Source organism: Nothobranchius furzeri, chromosome 11 (assembly GCF_043380555.1).
Source record: "Nothobranchius furzeri strain GRZ-AD chromosome 11, NfurGRZ-RIMD1, whole genome shotgun sequence".
Lineage (NCBI taxonomy): Eukaryota > Metazoa > Chordata > Actinopteri > Cyprinodontiformes > Nothobranchiidae > Nothobranchius > Nothobranchius furzeri.
The window spans coordinates 40,325,958-40,345,601 of record NC_091751.1 but is presented as its reverse complement, the minus strand read 5'-3'; the positions used below and the strand labels follow the sequence as shown (position 1 = coordinate 40,345,601).

At 43.1% G+C, this 19,644-nt stretch overlaps 1 protein-coding gene across 1 annotated transcript in view; it reads right to left on the bottom strand.

The window, feature by feature from the left end:
* lig1 (ligase I, DNA, ATP-dependent) overlaps window positions 1-19,644 on the bottom strand; it is a 61,219-nt gene that overhangs the window by 16,857 nt on the left and 24,718 nt on the right. The window contains exons 15-23 of the mRNA XM_015956076.3: window positions 18,376-18,475; window positions 18,158-18,243; window positions 17,264-17,379; window positions 14,128-14,223; window positions 8,401-8,511; window positions 6,270-6,341; window positions 3,416-3,560; window positions 2,668-2,750; window positions 1,091-1,243 (exon numbers count right to left, since the gene is read on the bottom strand). Coding sequence (XP_015811562.1) covers window positions 1,091-1,243; window positions 2,668-2,750; window positions 3,416-3,560; window positions 6,270-6,341; window positions 8,401-8,511; window positions 14,128-14,223; window positions 17,264-17,379; window positions 18,158-18,243; window positions 18,376-18,475 — 962 coding nt within the window. The remainder of the gene's footprint in view (window positions 1-1,090; window positions 1,244-2,667; window positions 2,751-3,415; window positions 3,561-6,269; window positions 6,342-8,400; window positions 8,512-14,127; window positions 14,224-17,263; window positions 17,380-18,157; window positions 18,244-18,375; window positions 18,476-19,644) is intronic.

Genomic DNA, 19,644 nt, shown 5'->3' with positions numbered 1-19,644 from the left:
GGCGCTAAACAGGAAATCACTGTCAGTATAAAGCTAAATAACTAAAAAAGACAAACGCAGAGGTGCTCGTTCTCAACCATGTAGGTATACCTGCATCAGCAGAGCATCACTGTGATTTTCAGCATGGATGAGGCTTTTATTCTGGCGTCCCCACCCATGGTTGTTGCAGAGGTCGACCAACACTGGTTTTGTTATTGCCGATGCCGATATGTAGATGGCATGGTCGGGTATGAGCCAATATTTATGGCTGATATTCAGACGTTGTCTACTTTAATTAAATGTCACAAATAAAATTACTTGATGCACAAAGTTTCTAAAGCTGAATCAGTTTTTTGAACTCTGAATTTAACTAACTGTTAAATCTTAACTTTGTGCACTGCTCAGTGTTTAAGTCAGACACCTGAATAAAGTTTATTTAGGTATTTATTATGCATATGTTATCAGTGAACGTAAAAATACTGTAATCCTCTGATCGAGAGTCCAGCTACGTGGGCCGTTGCTCTGCTGCTCTGCGTCTGATGCGCTCCCTATGGGGACTTCCTGCCGGGGAGGTGGAGATGAAACCACCGTGTGGTTTTAATGCGCCTGGTTTTAATTGGTGGAGTTGTTTAGAGTGCATATCAGTGCAGTGTTTTTATTAACAGCTAATGCTAGGATAAACGGTTGAATTTAACTGCTTCCTGAAAATAAAAACACAAATTCAAAAATATTAAATATTTTTTTCATAAGGCTCTTTGGCTGTGGCCAACAGCAGGAAGGCAACACCAGCCTAGGAAACTGGACCTTTGATGTACAAACTATAAGTATTACCATTAACAGACAACAGGGCGAATAACAAGATAGAGACTATTTTAGTTCTTTCTCTGCATTAAAATGTAATTTATGAGCTGCTGGAGCTGCGAGGACTTTTACAGACTACTTTATGAGAATCATGTAATCAGATTCACGACACCAACTCCATCAAAGAACAGAAATGCACAAACCCAGCAATTTTTTTCAGACTTTTTGGGTTTGAAGACGTAAAAAATGACTTTTTTGATGCAAACTTATCAAGTAAAAAGCTGTGAGGGAAGTAACTTTCTGCTTTTACCTTGCAGACCGACTGAAACTCTTCATTTTCTTCATCATAGCAGGCCAGCAGGAACCCTCCGTAAGTGCCGGTCCTTTTTCCTTTCCCCAGATAGGCGCCGATCACACACAGGTCCACGGTGTCGCCCACTCCGTCCAGGTAATCTTTCTTTAGCTGGAACAAAAGACAGCTCCTCAGTAACGGGTTTAAGATAGAGGCTAACAGAAGTATCCGAGCCATAAAATTCAATTAAAAACGACAAAAACAGAATCGACTGTTCTTAAACTTTCTCAAAAGGTTTTTTAAAATAAATTTAACCTACCTTAGTTTAGTAAAAATGCTATTAAAACAAGTCATGTTTACCGAGTCTAGTAATCAGTTTCACCGGAGTACTTGGTGCACCTTATGAAACAGAATTATATTATAACTGCAGCTACTTTAAAATCAAAGCATTCATCTTAATTAGAGTTTATGTCCAAACGCTTGGTCTTCTATCCGTTGTTGCATTAATGATGAATCCGTCAGTAAATGGGCTCTGACTTTTTACCACACTGAGCAGAATCTTCGTACTTAGGTTTCTGAACATTTCCATCTTTAAGAAATACTTTCAGAAACTATTACATCAGATATTTATACTTCTGATGATGATCTTGTTCCCCAGAACTCTAAAACTCTAAAACAACGTTTTTAAACGCTTTAACTACATATAGTAAAACAGCCACTTCATACCCGTGTTTATATAAAAACAGGAGAAAATGTTGGGAGTGCAGCAGACCTTCATTTAAAAGCTGAGATCAGCCATAACATTATGACCATCTGCTCAACGCTTTAACGAGCAGGATTGGGCCTTCGTGTGGGATTATCCTCATTGAAACACATCTAGAGCTGTGCTTTATTTTCAGATTTGCGCTGGTAAAAGGTCTGCAGGGCATGTGCAAGTTAGAGGAAGCTAAATTTAAGGCTTTGATAAAATGTAAGACTTCCCTCTCCAGAGGAAAAAGGGGCATGGCCACCTGATTAATAGTTCTGCCCAAAGCTTTATTGGAACTGAACGTGCTGAAAAAAAGAGCAAAAACGTTTAGATAATTGCTTTGCAGGGGATGAAAGTCGTTTTTATTGAGTCAGTGGTATTTTTAAGACCTTTGGGCTTTGGATTTAAGGATTACTTGTCATTTTTAGAATTTTTAAGGTATTAATTATGTAAAATTTACTGCTTTTTAAGACTTAAAGACATAATATGTTACATTTTTGTTTTTATCATTTTCCCGAGTCAGTATGTGCTAATAATGACCCTTTACTGGGTTAATGAAAAGTCTCTCAGCCCCCACCCCCAGTGGCCAGAACACCGCACTTGCCACTTCAGAGTATTCAGTTCAGTCATGTCGGCTAGCCGTGTGTAGCTTCTAGAGTAACACGCCTCTCTGATCACCCAGCGCTCTGAATCTGCTTTTGGGTTTGCCAACACACTGCAGCCTTTACCTGTGGTCACACAATTCCACCTGGTCATATTGTTATGGCTAGTCAGTGTTTATGTAGCATCCTACTGATTAACAGAAGTCACCCCCCCCCCCCACACACACACACACACACACACACACCTTGAGCCAATTATGAGAACGCTTGGCAATCTCGTAGGTAGCATCCTTCTCCAAAGTCTTCACCATCAGGCCTTCACAAGAGTCTACACACACACACACGCACGCACACAAACGCACGCACGCACGCACGCACACACACGTACACGCACACGCGCGCACACACACACACACACACACACACACACACATACACACATTAATATACCAAAAGATGCCTCTGGATGTGCAGAAAGGAAATTAAGAGATTATCTAGCAGATACGTGAAATGTTGTGTTAGAGTCTCAAAGGAAACAAACAGGTTCAGGAAACAGAGAGACATTGGACAAGGACAGACGTATGACTCATACACACACAGGATATGCATCTTGTATCCTAAACAGAGTCGGACACACACACACACACACAAATTCAATTATACCAGTCACAAGCGTCGACTTTGTTGTGCACACACAAAACACAACAAACAGGCCAAACGCAGTTAGACACACAATTTACAAACCACAGCAGTGGGAGAACACACATATGAGATTAAACTTAACACACACACACACACACACACATTCAAGACACAGAGGGACAAAGCAGAAGAAGGAAACAAGTACACACAAAAGTAGAAGACACAAAGAGACAGGAAGAAGGAAAACAAGAATGAGAAGTCTGCCTGAATCTCTCAGACACAAACATGCACACATACACACAAATTCACTCACACACACACACACACACACACACGTGGGCACGCACACACCTCGGACAGACTGCTCTAGGAACTCTGCAATGATATCGGTGTTGTCAGAGTCGATGAAACGGGCGAACTGAAACTCTCCTTCCATCTCTGAGAAGCTTTCTCTCAGCAGCGCCCGACGCCGACACAGCGGTTGACGCACCAGGGACTGAACACACACACACACACACAGAGAGAGAAGCACAAACATCATTACAAATGGCAAAACCGCATCATTACAACCATTTCCTCTTGATAGCTCGAAGGCTTCCAATGACAAGGATGAAATACCATCTCAACCCACACACACACACACACACACACACACACACACACACACACACACACACACACACACACACACACACAGACACACAGAGTGAACAGTTACAGCAGCTTCAGGCTCAAATACAAACACCCACACATGCATGTTCAAACGGAAAGCCACACGTGTGTAAAACACACACGAAGCCTCGTTTGCACATCAAGCCTGTTTTTATCCATCAGCTGTAATTTTGAAGGTGTTTTAAAGGAAATAATGAACGAGTGACACATTCTCGGTAAAATCCAAAACCTGTCAGAACTTGGCTGAAGTAAACTAAACAGAACTTTTTAATCAACTATGACACAAACATCTTCAAGAGTTTTTTCAGATATTTTTCCAACACTTTAGGTCCAATAGGATCCAAAACATCCGTGAAAAGCCAGAATGATATTTTATTTACTGCTTTTCATTTCCTTATTGAATGTATTAGGTGTATTTAAACCATTTGCTGAAGGAGGTACACACTCATGTCCCAAAAACTAGTTTTCTTGTCCGGGGATTGGACCGCCAAGGCTCCCGCCTTGGTCTGCCACCCGATTCGCATTGCACCGGACCCTTCATGTTCCTCCTGCGGGTGGTGGGTCCACAGTTGGACGAGCCCATGTATCCGGTTCGGGCTGGGCCCGGCCGGGCCCCATGGGCGAAAGCCCGGCCACCAGGCGCTCGCTCACGGGCCCCAACCCCAGGCCTGGCTCCAGCTCTGACCTTCAGCTCTTGCTGGGTAGGTTCGCGGCCGAATGTGAAGCGGCTGGGATGAGGATCAGCACCTCCAAATCTGAGACCATGGTTCTCGACCGGAAAAGGGTGGCTTGCCACCTCCGGGTCGGGGGAGAGGTCCTACCTCAAGTGGAGGAGTTTAAGTATCTCGGGGTCTTGTTCACGAGTGAGGGTAGGAGGGATCGGGAGATCGACAGGCGGATTGGTTCGGCGTCTGCAGTGATGCGGACGCTGAGCCGATCTGTCGTGGGGAAGAGGGAGCTGAGCCAGAAAGCCAGGCTCTCGATTTACCGGTCGATCTACGTCCCAATCCTCACCTATGGTCATGAGCTTTGGGTAATGACCGAAAGAACGAGATCGCGGATACAAGCGGCCGAAATGAGTTTCCTCCGTAGGGTGGCCGGGCTCAGCCTTAGAGATAGGGTGAGGAGCTCGGACATTCGGGAGGGACTCGGAGTAGAACCGCTGCTCCTCCGGATCGAAAGGAGCCAGTTGAGGTGGTTTGGGCATCTGGTCAGGATGCCTCCTGGACGCCTCCCCGGGGAGGTGTTTCGGGCATGTCCTGCCGGCAGAAGGCCCCCGGGTCGACCCAGGACACGTTGGAGAGGTTACATCTCCAATCTGGTCCGGGAACGCCTTGGGGTCCTGCCGGAGGAGCTGGTGGACAAGGCCGGGGAGAGGACGGCCTGGAGCTCCCTAGTTGGGATGCTGCCCCCGCGACCCGGACCCGGATAAGCGGAGGAAGACGAGACGAGAGACGAGACGAGACGGTACACACTCATTCTCAGTGGCTCATCAGACATCATAACTACGCCTACTTAAATATATAGATCTTCCTTCCACGGAGCAAGAAGTTTGTATATTTGTACAAACAGGATCTTTTCCTAAGAGTTGTTCTTGCAGTGAACAGAAACTGAACTAAAAACTGGATAAAACCAAGGCTCTACTTTTTTTTAAGTGTAATGGAAAACACTGACACGCTTCCAGCGTCCACGCTACATGTTGTATCCTCTCCATCCCTCAGCATCAGCACCGCAGCCATAGCCCCTCACACAGACACATTCTAAACTTAAAAAGCAAACGCAGCCATAACTGCATAATTAATATTTAGTGAGCACACTTGATCATTAAACAGATAAACTGTTTGAAATTAGAACAAAACACATTAATTTGATAGTAAAAACGCGAGGATGCATCGGTATGAAGATTTGGGCCGATATCGATACTAATACCGCTGTTATGGCTGATAACTGATATTAACCGTTTCCCTACACAATATTAACAGATAACATTTGCATAAATCCCAAACGAAGGGGAAAGTATCCATGAAATAGCAGAATTTCAGAGTCATCGAGGCTCCTTTAATGATGTAATTTGGGTTCCATCCACTTGGGAGGTCTCGCAACGCACCGGCTGATGGAAGCTCTCGCTAATTAGCATTGTCTAGAGCAGACTTAAGACATTTACTTAAATATTTGCATCATTAAGATATAAACACACGCAATCACAGTCACCATCATCATCAACCCACACACACACACACACACACACACACACACACACACACACACACTCAAGAAGGGAACAGGCGGAGGGCCAGGAACAGACACAATCAAGACACACACACACTGCTGGAATTACAATGAGCGTTACAATCATTATCTCGTTACAGCCTCCAGTAGCACCATCATTGGCATTCAAGGACGGTTCTGGCATCTCGAGCACGCACGCTGTGCTCACCCACAATAAGCACAAACACACACACACACACCAGTTTAAAGACAACAGGAACGTGTTGGGAAATCTCTGGGTAATATCTTCATTGCTTGGTCTTACCTCTCCATTGAGATAGAGGAGGTCAAAGGCATACACGCACACTTGGACTTTGATCTCTGAGGCATCCACATCCTGCAGAGAAACATCAACACACACTCGTATTTCAGGATTTCTCCCGACGAAAAAATGCAAATAGGCACATCTTATTCACAAATTGCTACCACCAACCTTGGGACTTGTTGCAAAAAGCTCATTTGATTTCTCTCAGTTCATCTTGAAAGTTAACCACCAGCCTCCCCATCTTCTCTCTAGTCATTTTTTTTTAAAAAAAAAGCATGACACCTCCTCGGTGTGCTCATCGCTTTCTCCTGCTGTATGATTTCCTTCCTCTCCACTTACTCCGCTCTTCTTTTCTCCATCTCCTCCTCTCACCTTTCCTGCACCTCATCTTGTTTACAGTGCTCTTGCCTTTACCCCCACTGGTCCCTGCAACAGTCCCAGCCTTATTACAGCCGCCTCCATCAAGGCCCTGTTGTAGGACTTCTGCACTACAATGAAGCGCTATTGAATTTCACAGCAGCAGCTGGTTGTTGATCCATGTCTCTTCTGCTAAGATGCTGTTGTTTAAAACTTGTAAATCTTAAAATGCTACCCTGGCAGAACCAATACCAGCGCTGTAGCTAATCTTGTAGATAATTTTACATTAAAGCATCTCCACTGGAAGAGTCTTTGATGGGGGAAAGGGACCAGAAAAGTGCGCTAACTGGGTGGTCTCAGCCGTTGTGCTGAGACATCAGCATCGTGGCGGTCTCAGCAGTGAGTGACATCACTGTTCCGGGTCAAAAGCCACCCACATTGTTAACATTAAAGGCATTTTATTCTGTCAAAATATACAGTTTTCTATGCCATTCAGGGCTGATTATGATAGGTTACTTGGTGTTTCATGCAGGCTGAACATGAAAATAGTCTCCTACACCCATCTCCTGCTTTAGCTTCTGAAAAAAAATAGACGGTGAAATTCTAGGATTAGAAATCCTGACAGATCTACGTCACACCGTCACTTAACATTCATGGACTCACCCATCTTGACTCACGACGGGGAAGGCTGTTGTTGGTTTAGCGTCCAGGAAACAGCAGAGAATGTCTTGGCTAGTAGAAGCTAACCGTTAGCATTAGTACTCCGCCACAGAGCAGAGATCCTCCAGGCTTGTGTTATTTGTGGAGATAAAACATCAACGTTGCAGAAGTCAGTGGTAGAGTCGTGTTGCTGTTAGCCAATCAGAGGAGGTGTCCAAATTTAATACGAATTTGTGATGAAAAGTAAAACTGCAAGAGCTTTGACTTTAAATTATTTCATTGATTGTAAAATTATTTGAGGCTGAAATGGGAAAAAACATCCTACATTATTTTATGTGTTTGAGTTGAAACAATTGTTTGTAATGCTCTAATGACTATAGATGCTAATGCTAACACAAAGTGATATTTGTCTCCAATGAGTCCCCTTCCTATTTGAAATAATTCTCCTTCCTTCTGCTTCTTCATTACTTTCTGTTCATCAACTGCTTTTAATTAAAGCATGTTGGGTTTCCATCTCCTCACCTGAAGGTTTTTTAGCAGAGCAAAGAGCTAGTGGAAGTGAAACGGCAGAACTGTTGTCACAAAACACCAACGAGCCGGTGCAGATTGTGCATCAAGCCCTCGTTACAAATAACCATGATTGCACAACAGCAGCAAAAAGTCATTTTCATCATCTTGTTGACCGTTTCTGCACGGCCATTCCTCCTTTTCCCAATCCCCCCGGATGTCATCATGCATAACAGAAGACAAGGTGAAGGGAGCGGCTTCAGCCTAATGTGACTGGTGTAGTGCAAAGAGGCCGTTACTCTGATCAAAACTGAATAAACACCTCGCTGGCATTTTCAATCTCAACCCCTCCTTCTCGAATCATTTCACTCTTCTGTCTCGGAGCCATCAGTCTCCCACGGTATTTTTCTGTCCATCTCCCCGAGTCTGTCGGATCATTTCACTCAATTATCTCTCCCTCTCCCTCTTCAACCTTTAGATCTCCATCTTCTTCTTGTTTTCACTTCTTAACCTTTTCACACACTCCTTCACTCATTATCTCCTTCAACACAAAGCACATATTTGAATTTTCTTCTCCTTCAGTGACTTCTTCCTTCCGTGTTCGTACCTTCCTCTTACGAGTGGTGAGGACTTGGAAGGGTTGGATCTGTTTCTTTTCACGGTCCCAGGCCACCGCCTCAGAGTCCAGGACACAAGATACCACAGAGTCCTTCTTTACCTGTGGAAAAGAAGTGAAAGCAAAGACAAAAAGAAAATTTGAATATGGGGAAACGGAAAGCTGGTCATAAAAGTAATTTTACCAAACCAAGACGTTCAAACTCGATATGAAACTAAACTTAGACCTCCTAAAACCTCGCAAATCAGGCTGAGGGCATTTCCAGGCTTCTTCAGCACCTGTGGCTACCCTCAGTCTGCTGTCAAACACTTTGGAAATCAACACCAACGCTCTGCCTGTTGTGACAGGAAAGGAATAAATGAGACTGGAAATCCCATCTTGTGTATTTTATTGTTGTCCCCCCCCCCCAAACACACTTCATGAAGGATTGTTCTATGCCATCAGAGTTTGACACAGAAAGCTCAGGAGAAAATGGAGAAAATCACTTTTATAAAGATTAAGAAAACAGTCGCAGAGACAATCGGAGAAAAACTCGGAGCATTAGAGACCCAAATAGGACCAAAAATATGCAGATATTTGTGCAGAGTTCTATCTATATCCAATCCTTCTACATATGTTGCACGCAAGTTTAAAATCGGTCATGTGGAGCTGTGTGCCTGTGTGTGTATTTGTACCACTGGACAGGACAGATGTTACCGTTAGTCTCTGAAGGCCTTCCCTCTGGAGTTTAGGTCAAAAGATGTGATGTGTTTCAGAAGTTCACAATCTAGACTCAGAGGCAGAGATGAATTCTCCTCAGAGTTCATAAGAACTTCTCAGAAAACACGAATGATCATCCGAGTCTGATTTCAGTTGAGCAGAACATATTTGTTCTTTTTTTTTTTTCATCATTTACGGTTTACTTTGTTTTTTAAACCGGTATAAAACCCACTGGACTTAGATCACAACTGTTCTTAAAGGTCTGATTGACTTGTTATCCAATAAATGCTCTTTGGGCGTGGCTGCACACCCAAACGCATCAGACATTAGAATAAAAACCACAATAACAAGCTGTTTGGAAACAATCTTATTTTAAACCCAAGTTATACCCATGAGGTCATTAGGCTAAGTTATGCATTAATTACCAATTAATGGATCTGTATTAATATTTATGCATGGATATTAATTCATAATTTAAAGCATTAGAGCTCAGTGGGAGCTACAGAGAAATTAGTTATCCCTTATTAATATGCAAAATAATGCAGCAAGGTGCAGGAAAATCTAATCAGACTATCTCCTCTATGCTGGTGCGAGTTTTCACACAAGCATCTTTCATTTGTTGTGTTCACCGACAGACATTCTGCTATGAAAACATGATGTCAGGAAAAGGGATGCAATTTTAATTCAAGCAATTTCCTAAATCAATGATCTGCCACATTAACGATCAGTAATCAATTTCTAAAAATGAAAGCTTCATTCAAACAACTGACGGGAGTTATTTTCACGGCACAAATAAATTAAACACCATAAATTAAGAGTCATGAATCACACAAACAAGAAGATAATTTAAAGCCCGAATGGAACAGATTTGAATAAAGCCATCACTTAATTGCTACATCATTCCCACATAATGAAAATGAAGCCGACATTCTTCATCGTGTTTAACAACTTTTTTCACTCGGAGTCTAATAAGTCAGGCAGGAATGATGGTTGGAAATCAAACAGAGAGACAGTAAAGCAGAGAAATAAAGCAAAAGTAACATGAAACGCAGCAGAGTGTTGAGAGTGTGAGGCGCCAGAGAGGAATGAAAGACCAAGTTTTAAAAGAGAGAAAGTTGAACGAAAACAAATAATGAGAAGGGCGACAGATCAGGAGCTGGGGGGGAGGGTGGGAAAAGACATCAGTTGGGATCATTGGAGTAAAAGTGAATATTTAAGAAGTGAAGGAGGGTGGGAGGAGAAGGGTCTAAGAAGAAGAGACCAAAAAGGTGAAATTACAGGCAGGTAGCATCAAAGATGGAGAAAAATAAAGATGAGAGCAAAAGAGACTTGGGTGAATAACATGAGAGGGAAAAGAAAGACACAAGTACCGAGACAAAGAATAAGTACCATCAAGAAGTAATGAAGAACAAAGAGAGGAAAGATTAGACAGAGGCGAGGGGAGGAGACGAGGGGACACGGAGAGCAACGGGGTGAAAAGGAGAGGGAAGGAGTCATGTTGCCTTTAAAGTTACTGAGAAAAAGCTCAGAGAGAAAAGTCAGAGAGAGAAACGTTACAGGGCAGATGTTATGAAGAATGATTAGACTCAGAGGTGAGATGGGCTCAGGTGCAACATGAGCATTCAAGTCATGAATCCACGGAGCTGCTGGACTGCAGGGGGAAGAACAAAAGCATATTTGTTTTTATGCCAGGTCTGCTCGCTCATGTGAGATCTGCACAAGCAGAATCCTCAGAAACAATCACAAACGTACAGCATTCACTTCTACTTTCCAGGCAAAAAAGGAAAAACACCAAGCTGCAGCGTGGCTGTTCAGAATAAGAGGGAGCCACCAGTCCATCACAGGCACACAGAGACGTGAAAATATTCACAAACTCACACTTTTCCACCCATACCTACTCAGCCGCCTGACCCCCACACTGATCAGACCGGTTCCAAGGCATACCCACCAGTAATGGGTTCCAAGCGTGCCGAGTTGGGCCAAAAATGACTGTCGGTCGCTGATTGGTTAGGAGGTGGAGTTACTGGTTGCTCCAGAGCGTTTCACCTTGCTGCCCGCAGCCCTTTCTGGGTCTTTTCTTTTTGAAGTCTTTCAAAAGGACACTGATTGAACAGAACGTTCCAACCGGTTCATCCCGAATGTTCAACACCTCTACCATGTCCTCCACTGTTGTCTTGTGTTTGTGAGGTATACAGATCACCCAACGCCACGTTTCAAACTCCAGGGGCTACACAACCCAACACGCTAGACAAGTTCTTAGGTTGTAACGGAAAACAACCCGAACTGTGCAGAGCCGAGACGAGCTGCGCAGTAGGTACTAGCAGAAGAAGACATTTGATTTTTGGGAGGAAACTGGAGCACCAGAAGAAAAACCTGCGCATGCATGTGGAGAACTTGCCAACTCCACGCAGAAAGACCAACCCAGGATTCAAATCTGCAATCTTCTTGCTGCAAAGCAGCTATTTTACTGCACCCTCGCACAGCCCAGGATGTGAAACCATCACTAGACATCACAGCACAGAGCCCTCGCTCCAGCGCTGGACTCTTAAAACCCGCTCAGCCTTCTGAAGAAGCAGAAATGTGCGTCGTTCAGAAAGAATGTTGGGATCATTGGGATCTGAAACCAACACTGTTAAAAACAGTCCTTCTCCAGGCAACTTTTACAGATTTTGACAGTATAGACCTTTTTCATGACTGACTTAATTTAACAGTGATTGTATTTGATTAAGTGAGCTAGGTGAGAACTCTCTACACCTGCAGGAGGGACTTTAGGAGCTTCTTAATGTTGGTAATCCAATCAGAGCGTCTCCTTCCATGATGAGTCAGAAAGCCCCCCTAAAGAGAGACCGGGGGGGGGGGGGGGGGGGGTCCTGATCATCAGCGACTTAAACGGCCTGGTAAAACAAAGCGCCCACCCAGCAGAAAGTGTTTAATGTGAAGCAGTAAAAGAAGAGTTTGTAGAATAAATAACTTCCCATCGCTCCTATTAGTGATGTCAGTGAAGAAACAAATAAAGCTGGCATGCAATAGGACTAAAAATGATCTCCAAAGATTTAGTTAGGAGCTGCAACCAGCAGAGCTCAATATTTTAATATAAAGATCAGGATAATCAGGATTTAAAAGAGGGCCAACCTCATTAAGCTGCTGCTGTTTTTCTTTAGTAATTCACACAAACAGAAGGAGGAGGAGACTCAGTGATGGTCTGCACATCCCATCACACACACACACACACACACACACACAGTTATCTGATGTGAAGCTGCAGAGAGACAAGTGCTCACAGGTCAGCACAACTAAATGAAGCCATTACTGAACCACAGAGAGGATGTGTGATGAAGATTTTATCACTCCGGTTGACCTGCAACCTTAAAATCTGCATCCCTTCATGAAGACAATTAAAGGCGTCGCATCGGAGACCAAACATCTTTCAAACGATCCCTCTCTGACTCCGAATCACCGAGGACAAACTTGTCCAGGAGAAATGTTATCGACTGTTGAAACTATTTCCCAGGGACACATGATCAGTCGTTAAAAGCAGAAAAACACGTACAGCGTCGTGAATCCGGCATTTAAGTGGAGAGAAAACCACTGATGGAGTTTAGCTGATCCACACCTCATCGCTACGCATCCTCCTAGACTTTAAACGGTAACAAAAAGAGTCTTTGTTCCGATTCTGGTTTGAGGTGAAACTACACTTTTATTGACACATTATTATTAAAGGAATCATGTTTAATTTCTTTATTCTGCCGTAATGAGTGACTTACAGGCCTTCAAAGCACTGCTTACCCACAAGGTGGAAAGCGGGGTTAAAGACGACCACAGGCCAAAATGAAGAAAATATGGAGACACTGAAATACAGCGAGATTTCTAGTTATGATGCTACATACATTTTAATGCACTGTATCCATTTTGTACTGAGAATTTACAAAAACATTTGTTGTATTTCTTTTTTGTGGACCTATTGAAACTGACTGCTGGGTGGCAGCAGATTTTGCTGCCTTCATTCTGATGGAACATTAAGATCTTGCGATAACTGGGTGTGCCTTGCCTGAGTGGTGCTCACACCTCACCCCTGCCACATGGACCTCAAGGGATAAACCATCAATCCTGCGCAATGGTCAACTTTTCTCATGGGGTCACCCATAAAGACAGTGGGAGGGTAAAGTATTGGCTTTTTAAAAGTACTCTAAACCTGTAGCCTTCTTTTAGAGCACATTTTTAAACTGTTGCTGTTTTATTTTTTAACTGATTTATTAATAACATTTGATCCCTAGCCACCATTTCTCCTTTTACACTCTGAAATACACTGTGATAAATCCACTAAAAGACACTCCCCCAGACAAATCTGAAACGGTTACACGATTCAACCACCTGCTCTGATTAGGTGGGAATTTATTTTAAGGTACAGATATCATCTGTTCACACAATCCGGAAAACGAAAGAAAAAGACAGATGAGACAGACGGATTCATGTGGTACTTCACTGCAGTTCGATGCTACGGCAGGAAAACACACTCAGCAGGCATCGAAGCAGCACACGCGTTCAGATAACCTCAGGCAAACAGCCAAAGCCTCAGGTGGTTGTGATCTCTTTCTTGCTCCCCACACAAGGAGATTCTCACAAATTTAACAAACCTACCCACAGCTTTACTTAAACCACTGGTGGTCTTGACATCTATAAGAAACTTGAAGTAACTTTGCAAGCTACTTAGGAAATTCCCCATCTTTGTGCATTAAAGGGCTTTTTATGACCAGTCAAAGCTCTTGATGTCTGCAGGAAGGCAAAGGAGCAAGCTAAACTTTGATGAAAGGTGTCAAACTGTGACACGTGGGCCCAGGGAAGTGAAAGACATGAGACTAAGGTTGACAAAAGCTGGAAAAATAAAAGAGGGAGCAAGATGAATGCGTTCAGCTTTCATCCACGCTGCTGTAAAAGCCCTCATTTGACAATCACAGCACAGACCCACTCTCACCTCCTCCCCAGGGCCGAGCCGCGGAGCGCTATGCTGACGTATTTTACCTTGGGAATGCGAGAGACGATATCGGGGTATTTGCTGGTGTTGTCTTCCTGGTTGCGGCTGAATATCCGAACTTCACCACCCTCAAGAATGTGAATCTGTAGAGAAAACAGAGTCGGTGAATGCAAAATGCAAAAACCTTTGTCTCATAGAAGTCCATGCGGCAATCCTGGGAATAAAATTGTGCATGACAGATAAAAAAGTAAAGGAATGTACTCAAGCTTACAGTTAGTGCTGTCAAAAGCCCCAGAGACTCACACGTGTAGACGCATGAACCGCTGTAAAGTGTGTGGCGAGGCAATTAAGCTTTGTTGTTAGGATGTCTACAAAACAATCAGCCTGGTGTCGGACTACAAGACTGCAATGAGGCGACAAGCTGGACCTCAGCCAGTTACCTCCATCTTTGATGACTTGAATAGAAGCATGACCATTAAGGACTATTTACTGTAACACTGACAGAAAATATAAATGTGTCTCCGAGTTCCCGTCTTAAGTCTTTACAGAACGTTTGCAAATCATTTTACAATTTATGTTTAAATTGGTTGAAAATGTTGATAAACCAGTGATTCAAACACTAAATTTTAAATATATTCCCAGTGAAAATCTGGCTGCCCTTTATCACGGATTCTGTTTACACACTTTTCTTTGTGGACAGGATTTCTAGGCACAGCCAAGGTGTTGAGATCTGCTTTTTGCAGATGACATGGTCCTGTTGGCTTCATCAGAACGTGTTTTAATCGAGAGGTTCGCAGCCGAGTGTGAAGCACCTGGGATGAGAACCAGCTCCTCTAAATCCGAGACCACAGTCTTGAGTCGGAAAAGTGTAGAATGCCTTCTCTGGGTCAGGGAAGAGGTCCTGCCTTGAGTGGAGGAGCACCTCTGGGTCTGGTTTGCGAGTGAGGGAAAGATGAAGCGATAAGCAAATTGACATTGTGTTTACAGTGGTGCGGTCTTTTGCATTGGAGGGAGAGCTCAGCTTGATGGCAAAACTCTCGATTTACCAGTCGATCTACGTTCTCACCCTCATCTATGGTCATGGCTCACGAGCTTTGGGTGGTGACTGAAAGAATGAGATTGTGGACGCAAGTGGCTAAATGTATTTTCTCGGCAGGGTGTCTGGGCTCTCCCTTAGAGATAGGATGAGAAGCTCGGACACATGGGACAGGCTCAGAGTAGATCCTCTTCTCCTCCGCATCGTGAGGAACCAGTTGAGGTGGCTTGGGTACCTGGTTAGGAAGCCTCCCTGGTGAGGTTTTCCAGACACGTCCAACTGCGAGGAGGCCTAAAGGAAGATCCAGGACACGCTGGAGGGACTATGTTTCTCAATGGCCAGGGAACGCCTGGGGATTCCCCTAGAGAAGCTGGCTGGTGAGAAGGCAGTTTTGGCCTTTCTGCTTAGACTACTGCCTCCACGACCCGACTCCAGACAATTGGATGAAGATGGGTGGATAGATTTAAAAATGGTGAAACTTTGATAGCATTTCTAATATATCAGCAAAACAAGCGTGTGCTTGAGGGGTGAACCAATGCTTCCACCCATTCTGGCATCTTCTACCCAGGGCTCTCATCTCATTTGGTGTGGTGAGTTTGATTTTACCATGAAACTTATTCTTAAAGGTCCTCATTTAACTGCAACAGAAGGTGCTGCAACTGGGAGTAACTATGAACTGCACACCTTGTTATTAACAGGCAACCTGTTCAGTCACCTGAGATGAAGGTGAGGTTTGGCACCTGTGAAGTTGTGTGTGTGTGTGTGTCAGTCTGAATAATTTGCTTCAGACCAGAGCTCTGCGACATGTGGCTTTTCGGCCAATCTAAAATTTCTCCTTGTAACTTTAGTCAAAAATGGCATGAAACTGAGTGATGTTTACATTTAAACTGATAGCAGCATCCCTGAACGTGTGTTTTTATTTTTGCATGCAAGCAAATTGAGTTTGTAATAACATAAGCTAGGCTGTCTTGCTTTGAAATGATTTAACTTCTAGCGAATGCAGCTTTCTGTCATGTCAGAGCACAAAGATGTTGCACTTATGGAAATGAACAGTTTACAGAATCCACTTGTGCTGCAATATAGACAATTATTTATTTTGCAGTGAAAAATAATTACAATAGGATGCGTAAACATGCTTTCATGGTTTTGATTTTCAATGATTTTAAGGTGCAACCTAATGTCACATTTACAGTTTTACTCGTTTTCTACTAATCATGTAAGCTGGTAGTTCTAAACAAATTCACATATTTTTTTCTATTTAAAGGTTCAGCGGTTTTCGAGGCTCTATACAAATTCTATATGGTTGGTAAAAATGTTGGATTCCTCGGCTTTAGATCTATTTTAAAGGCACATTTTCCACATTTGACCTACTGCAACAGTCTGCTCCTTTACAGACAAATTTCTTCCTTAATTGTCACAGACTCAAACCTAAAAATTCATAACAGAGAAGCAAACAGATGCAGAATAACTGAATGACAAGCTTCCACACAGGAAGACACTGAACCTAACACACACACACACAAACACACACACACACACACACACACACACACACACACACACACACACACACACACACACACACACACACACACACACACACACACACACACACAAACACAGAGCACTCAACTAAGTGTATCACGAGTCCCCCTGCTGGTTGTTTGTGGTAAGCTCCACTGAAAAGGGGAAAGAGAAAACGTCACCGTCTCGCTGCTTCTATCCAGCTCATTTTCTCTTCCCCACATTCAGTTCAAAGGAACTTTATTGGTGTGACTTTCCAAAATTACAAATACAGCTGAAGGGGCTCACTTTGCAATTTTCTCTTAGAAATCCCTCATCCCTGCGCCGTCTTCTGTTGTTTCTCCTTCCCTATGATGTGTCCATCTCTAGCCTTTATTCTAACCGATCTGCATCTCTCCCATCAGCCACCTCTACCCTCACCAACAGTTGCAGCAGTATCTTACTCTGCACACAGGCCAGCTGTAAAAGCAGCACCACTTATCTTAAAAAAAAAGCATCCAATCACAGCTAAGCAGCAAGACCTCATCAGGAATTTGCATGCAAAATCCAGAAAACACAAGTTGAGAGCCTAAACAAGTGGTAAAAAGATGCTCTCCATCACTTTGGCATTTCCGTGCACAAACCTGTGCACGTTCCCCATCGTATTTATACTCGCAGGTGAACGCTGCCTCGTCAAACCTCTTCATCACCTCCCCGACACCCTTGGTGGGATGAGCCAACATGGGTCTCAGCGGTATGCCTGTAAGACGAAGGATGGTGTGAAAAAGTGGCGGAAGTAAAAAGAAAACAGCCATGAAATGTTCATGAATTATTAATAGTCAAAACAGTAATTGTTAATTAGCTCAGGAAAAATACTCTCTAGTGGCGAGGAAGTGCGACAGAACCGGTGCTAACAGGCCTCCGGGTTACAGGAGCGAGGCAGTTCTCAAATTTGTAAAAATATAAAATAAAAACACTCCAGAGCTGTGAATGTTCTTCTGTGACACATCCGTCTGTGAAACACCAACACAACTCCCACAACTGTTTGTGTGACAAAACCGCAGCAGAAAAAGTTATTTGTGTTCATTTTTGGCTCCAATATTAAAGTCCTCTGACTTCCTCAGGCAGCCGGGAGAAACTTCAAAAGAATCGGGGATGATATAATAAAAACGTTCAAAACAAATTCCTTCAGCTGCAGAACAAGGAGCTGGTATGAGATGACTGCTCTGTTCCAACTGGTGCTATTGATTAAAATTACCTTGCACTTCAGAAACAAGCTGCTCAGAATAACAAACAATTAAACGGTTTACCTAAGTGGATAAAAACAAATTTACTTTGACAGTTTAGCATCGTGCAGACGGTGTTTAGTTTTCATTTTCCACCTTGGTGTCAAAAAAATAATAAAATCAAAGTTTAGTGGTAAACTTTGGAGATAATTATTTCATAAAACTGACTCAATGCCACTGAATCAATCATAAACACACTAAAGTAACCGTTTTAGACGCTTTCAACCTCCGGGCTGCTGATTGGCCGCTCACCTGGAGTAAGCTTGCAGTGATTGGGCAGCTGGTCGATGCCTTCTTTTAGCAAAACAGGAATGATGACGTCGTAATTGGGCATCTCGCTGCACAGGAGGTGTTGTTGGAAGGAAAAATAAAATCAATATTTTCCAAAGGACTTAAGGGTGATGCATTGCAGCAGCACCAGAGAGAGACAGCAAAGTGAATCTGGGGAATCGGGTCCGGGCCTCGCTCACCAGTATATTTGCTTTAGAATGAGGCTCTTCTCTTCGATCCAGGCCCGCCTGCTTTCAGCGCTCATGCCTTTCCCTGCGTCAATCACAGCAGGAGGGAAACCTAAAAAAAAAAAAAACTGTTTCTAAAAGACCTACGTGAGCATTGGAAATTAAGAATGATCAACATTTGTCCAAACAAAACAGAGAGGCATCTGAAAGCGTCGGGAACATCCGGGTACGTCAGCAGATTTATGGCTTTCTCATAAATAATTTACACTTTAGTACGAGTCAGAGTTTGTTCGAAAAGGTCAAAATAAAGACAAATAACACCCAAATAATATCACATTAATAATTATGTTTGAATTATGACTGAATAAAAAATTAGGAGGAATTATTCATTGTAATGATTCATGACCACCCAGATAAAGAATTATTTAAAGAACACTGAAATAAAAGGCAACATTTAAAACACCAGACCTCTCAACGTTCCTGCTTTAATTAACTTTAACGCACCTTCAGTCGTGACTAAACAAGACTTTTTTTAAAGGTTGAGATCGAATCCGTCCAATTGTGAGTGTGTGGTGTTGGTGAGAGCACGCTGGCGTGGTGCCAAGAGCACGTGGTGAAAGATGGGCTGTCAAAACGTGCGTTTTGTTAAAAAAGTGATGAATTTAGCAGCATTATTAGAGAAAATATGCTCCTCGTGTCAAATGACACACCACAGGCTTGTTTTCACATACATTGGTGGGCCGTGTGATTGGATACCAGCGTTAACTTGTTAAATAATAGTAATCTGATATTTCACAGAGCTAATTAGTGCAATGAATATTTTAACACAGATTTTAAATGTAAAATCTAAATAAAGCACCGCTCCACTCCACCCTCCTGTTTGTGTCGCTCTCTCTTGTTGCTTCTCTCGCAGGGGTATTTAAACCTAATGGATCTCGCTGAAGTGTGTCACTGATACAAATGTTAATCTAAATAAATGACAATGTTTTTATGAAGTATAGAAAATGTTGTGGAGTTTAAGTTTAGGAGGTCTGAGGAGAAAGCGGCTCATTGTGAGGAAAGAGGGATCATAAATCACGCTGAAACAAATCCAACACCGGCAGCCAATCAGAATGAAGGACTGCGTTGTACTGAAAGTCCCACTTTTGAGTTTAGAGTCGATAAACAACCTTCTCCTCCAGCGTGATGCCCCCTCGCCTTGTCCTACTTGTTTTGTTAGCAGGCAAAAGCTCCAAACGCATGAAGCTGCTTAACTGTTACGATTTTTAAAAAGAAGAGAAG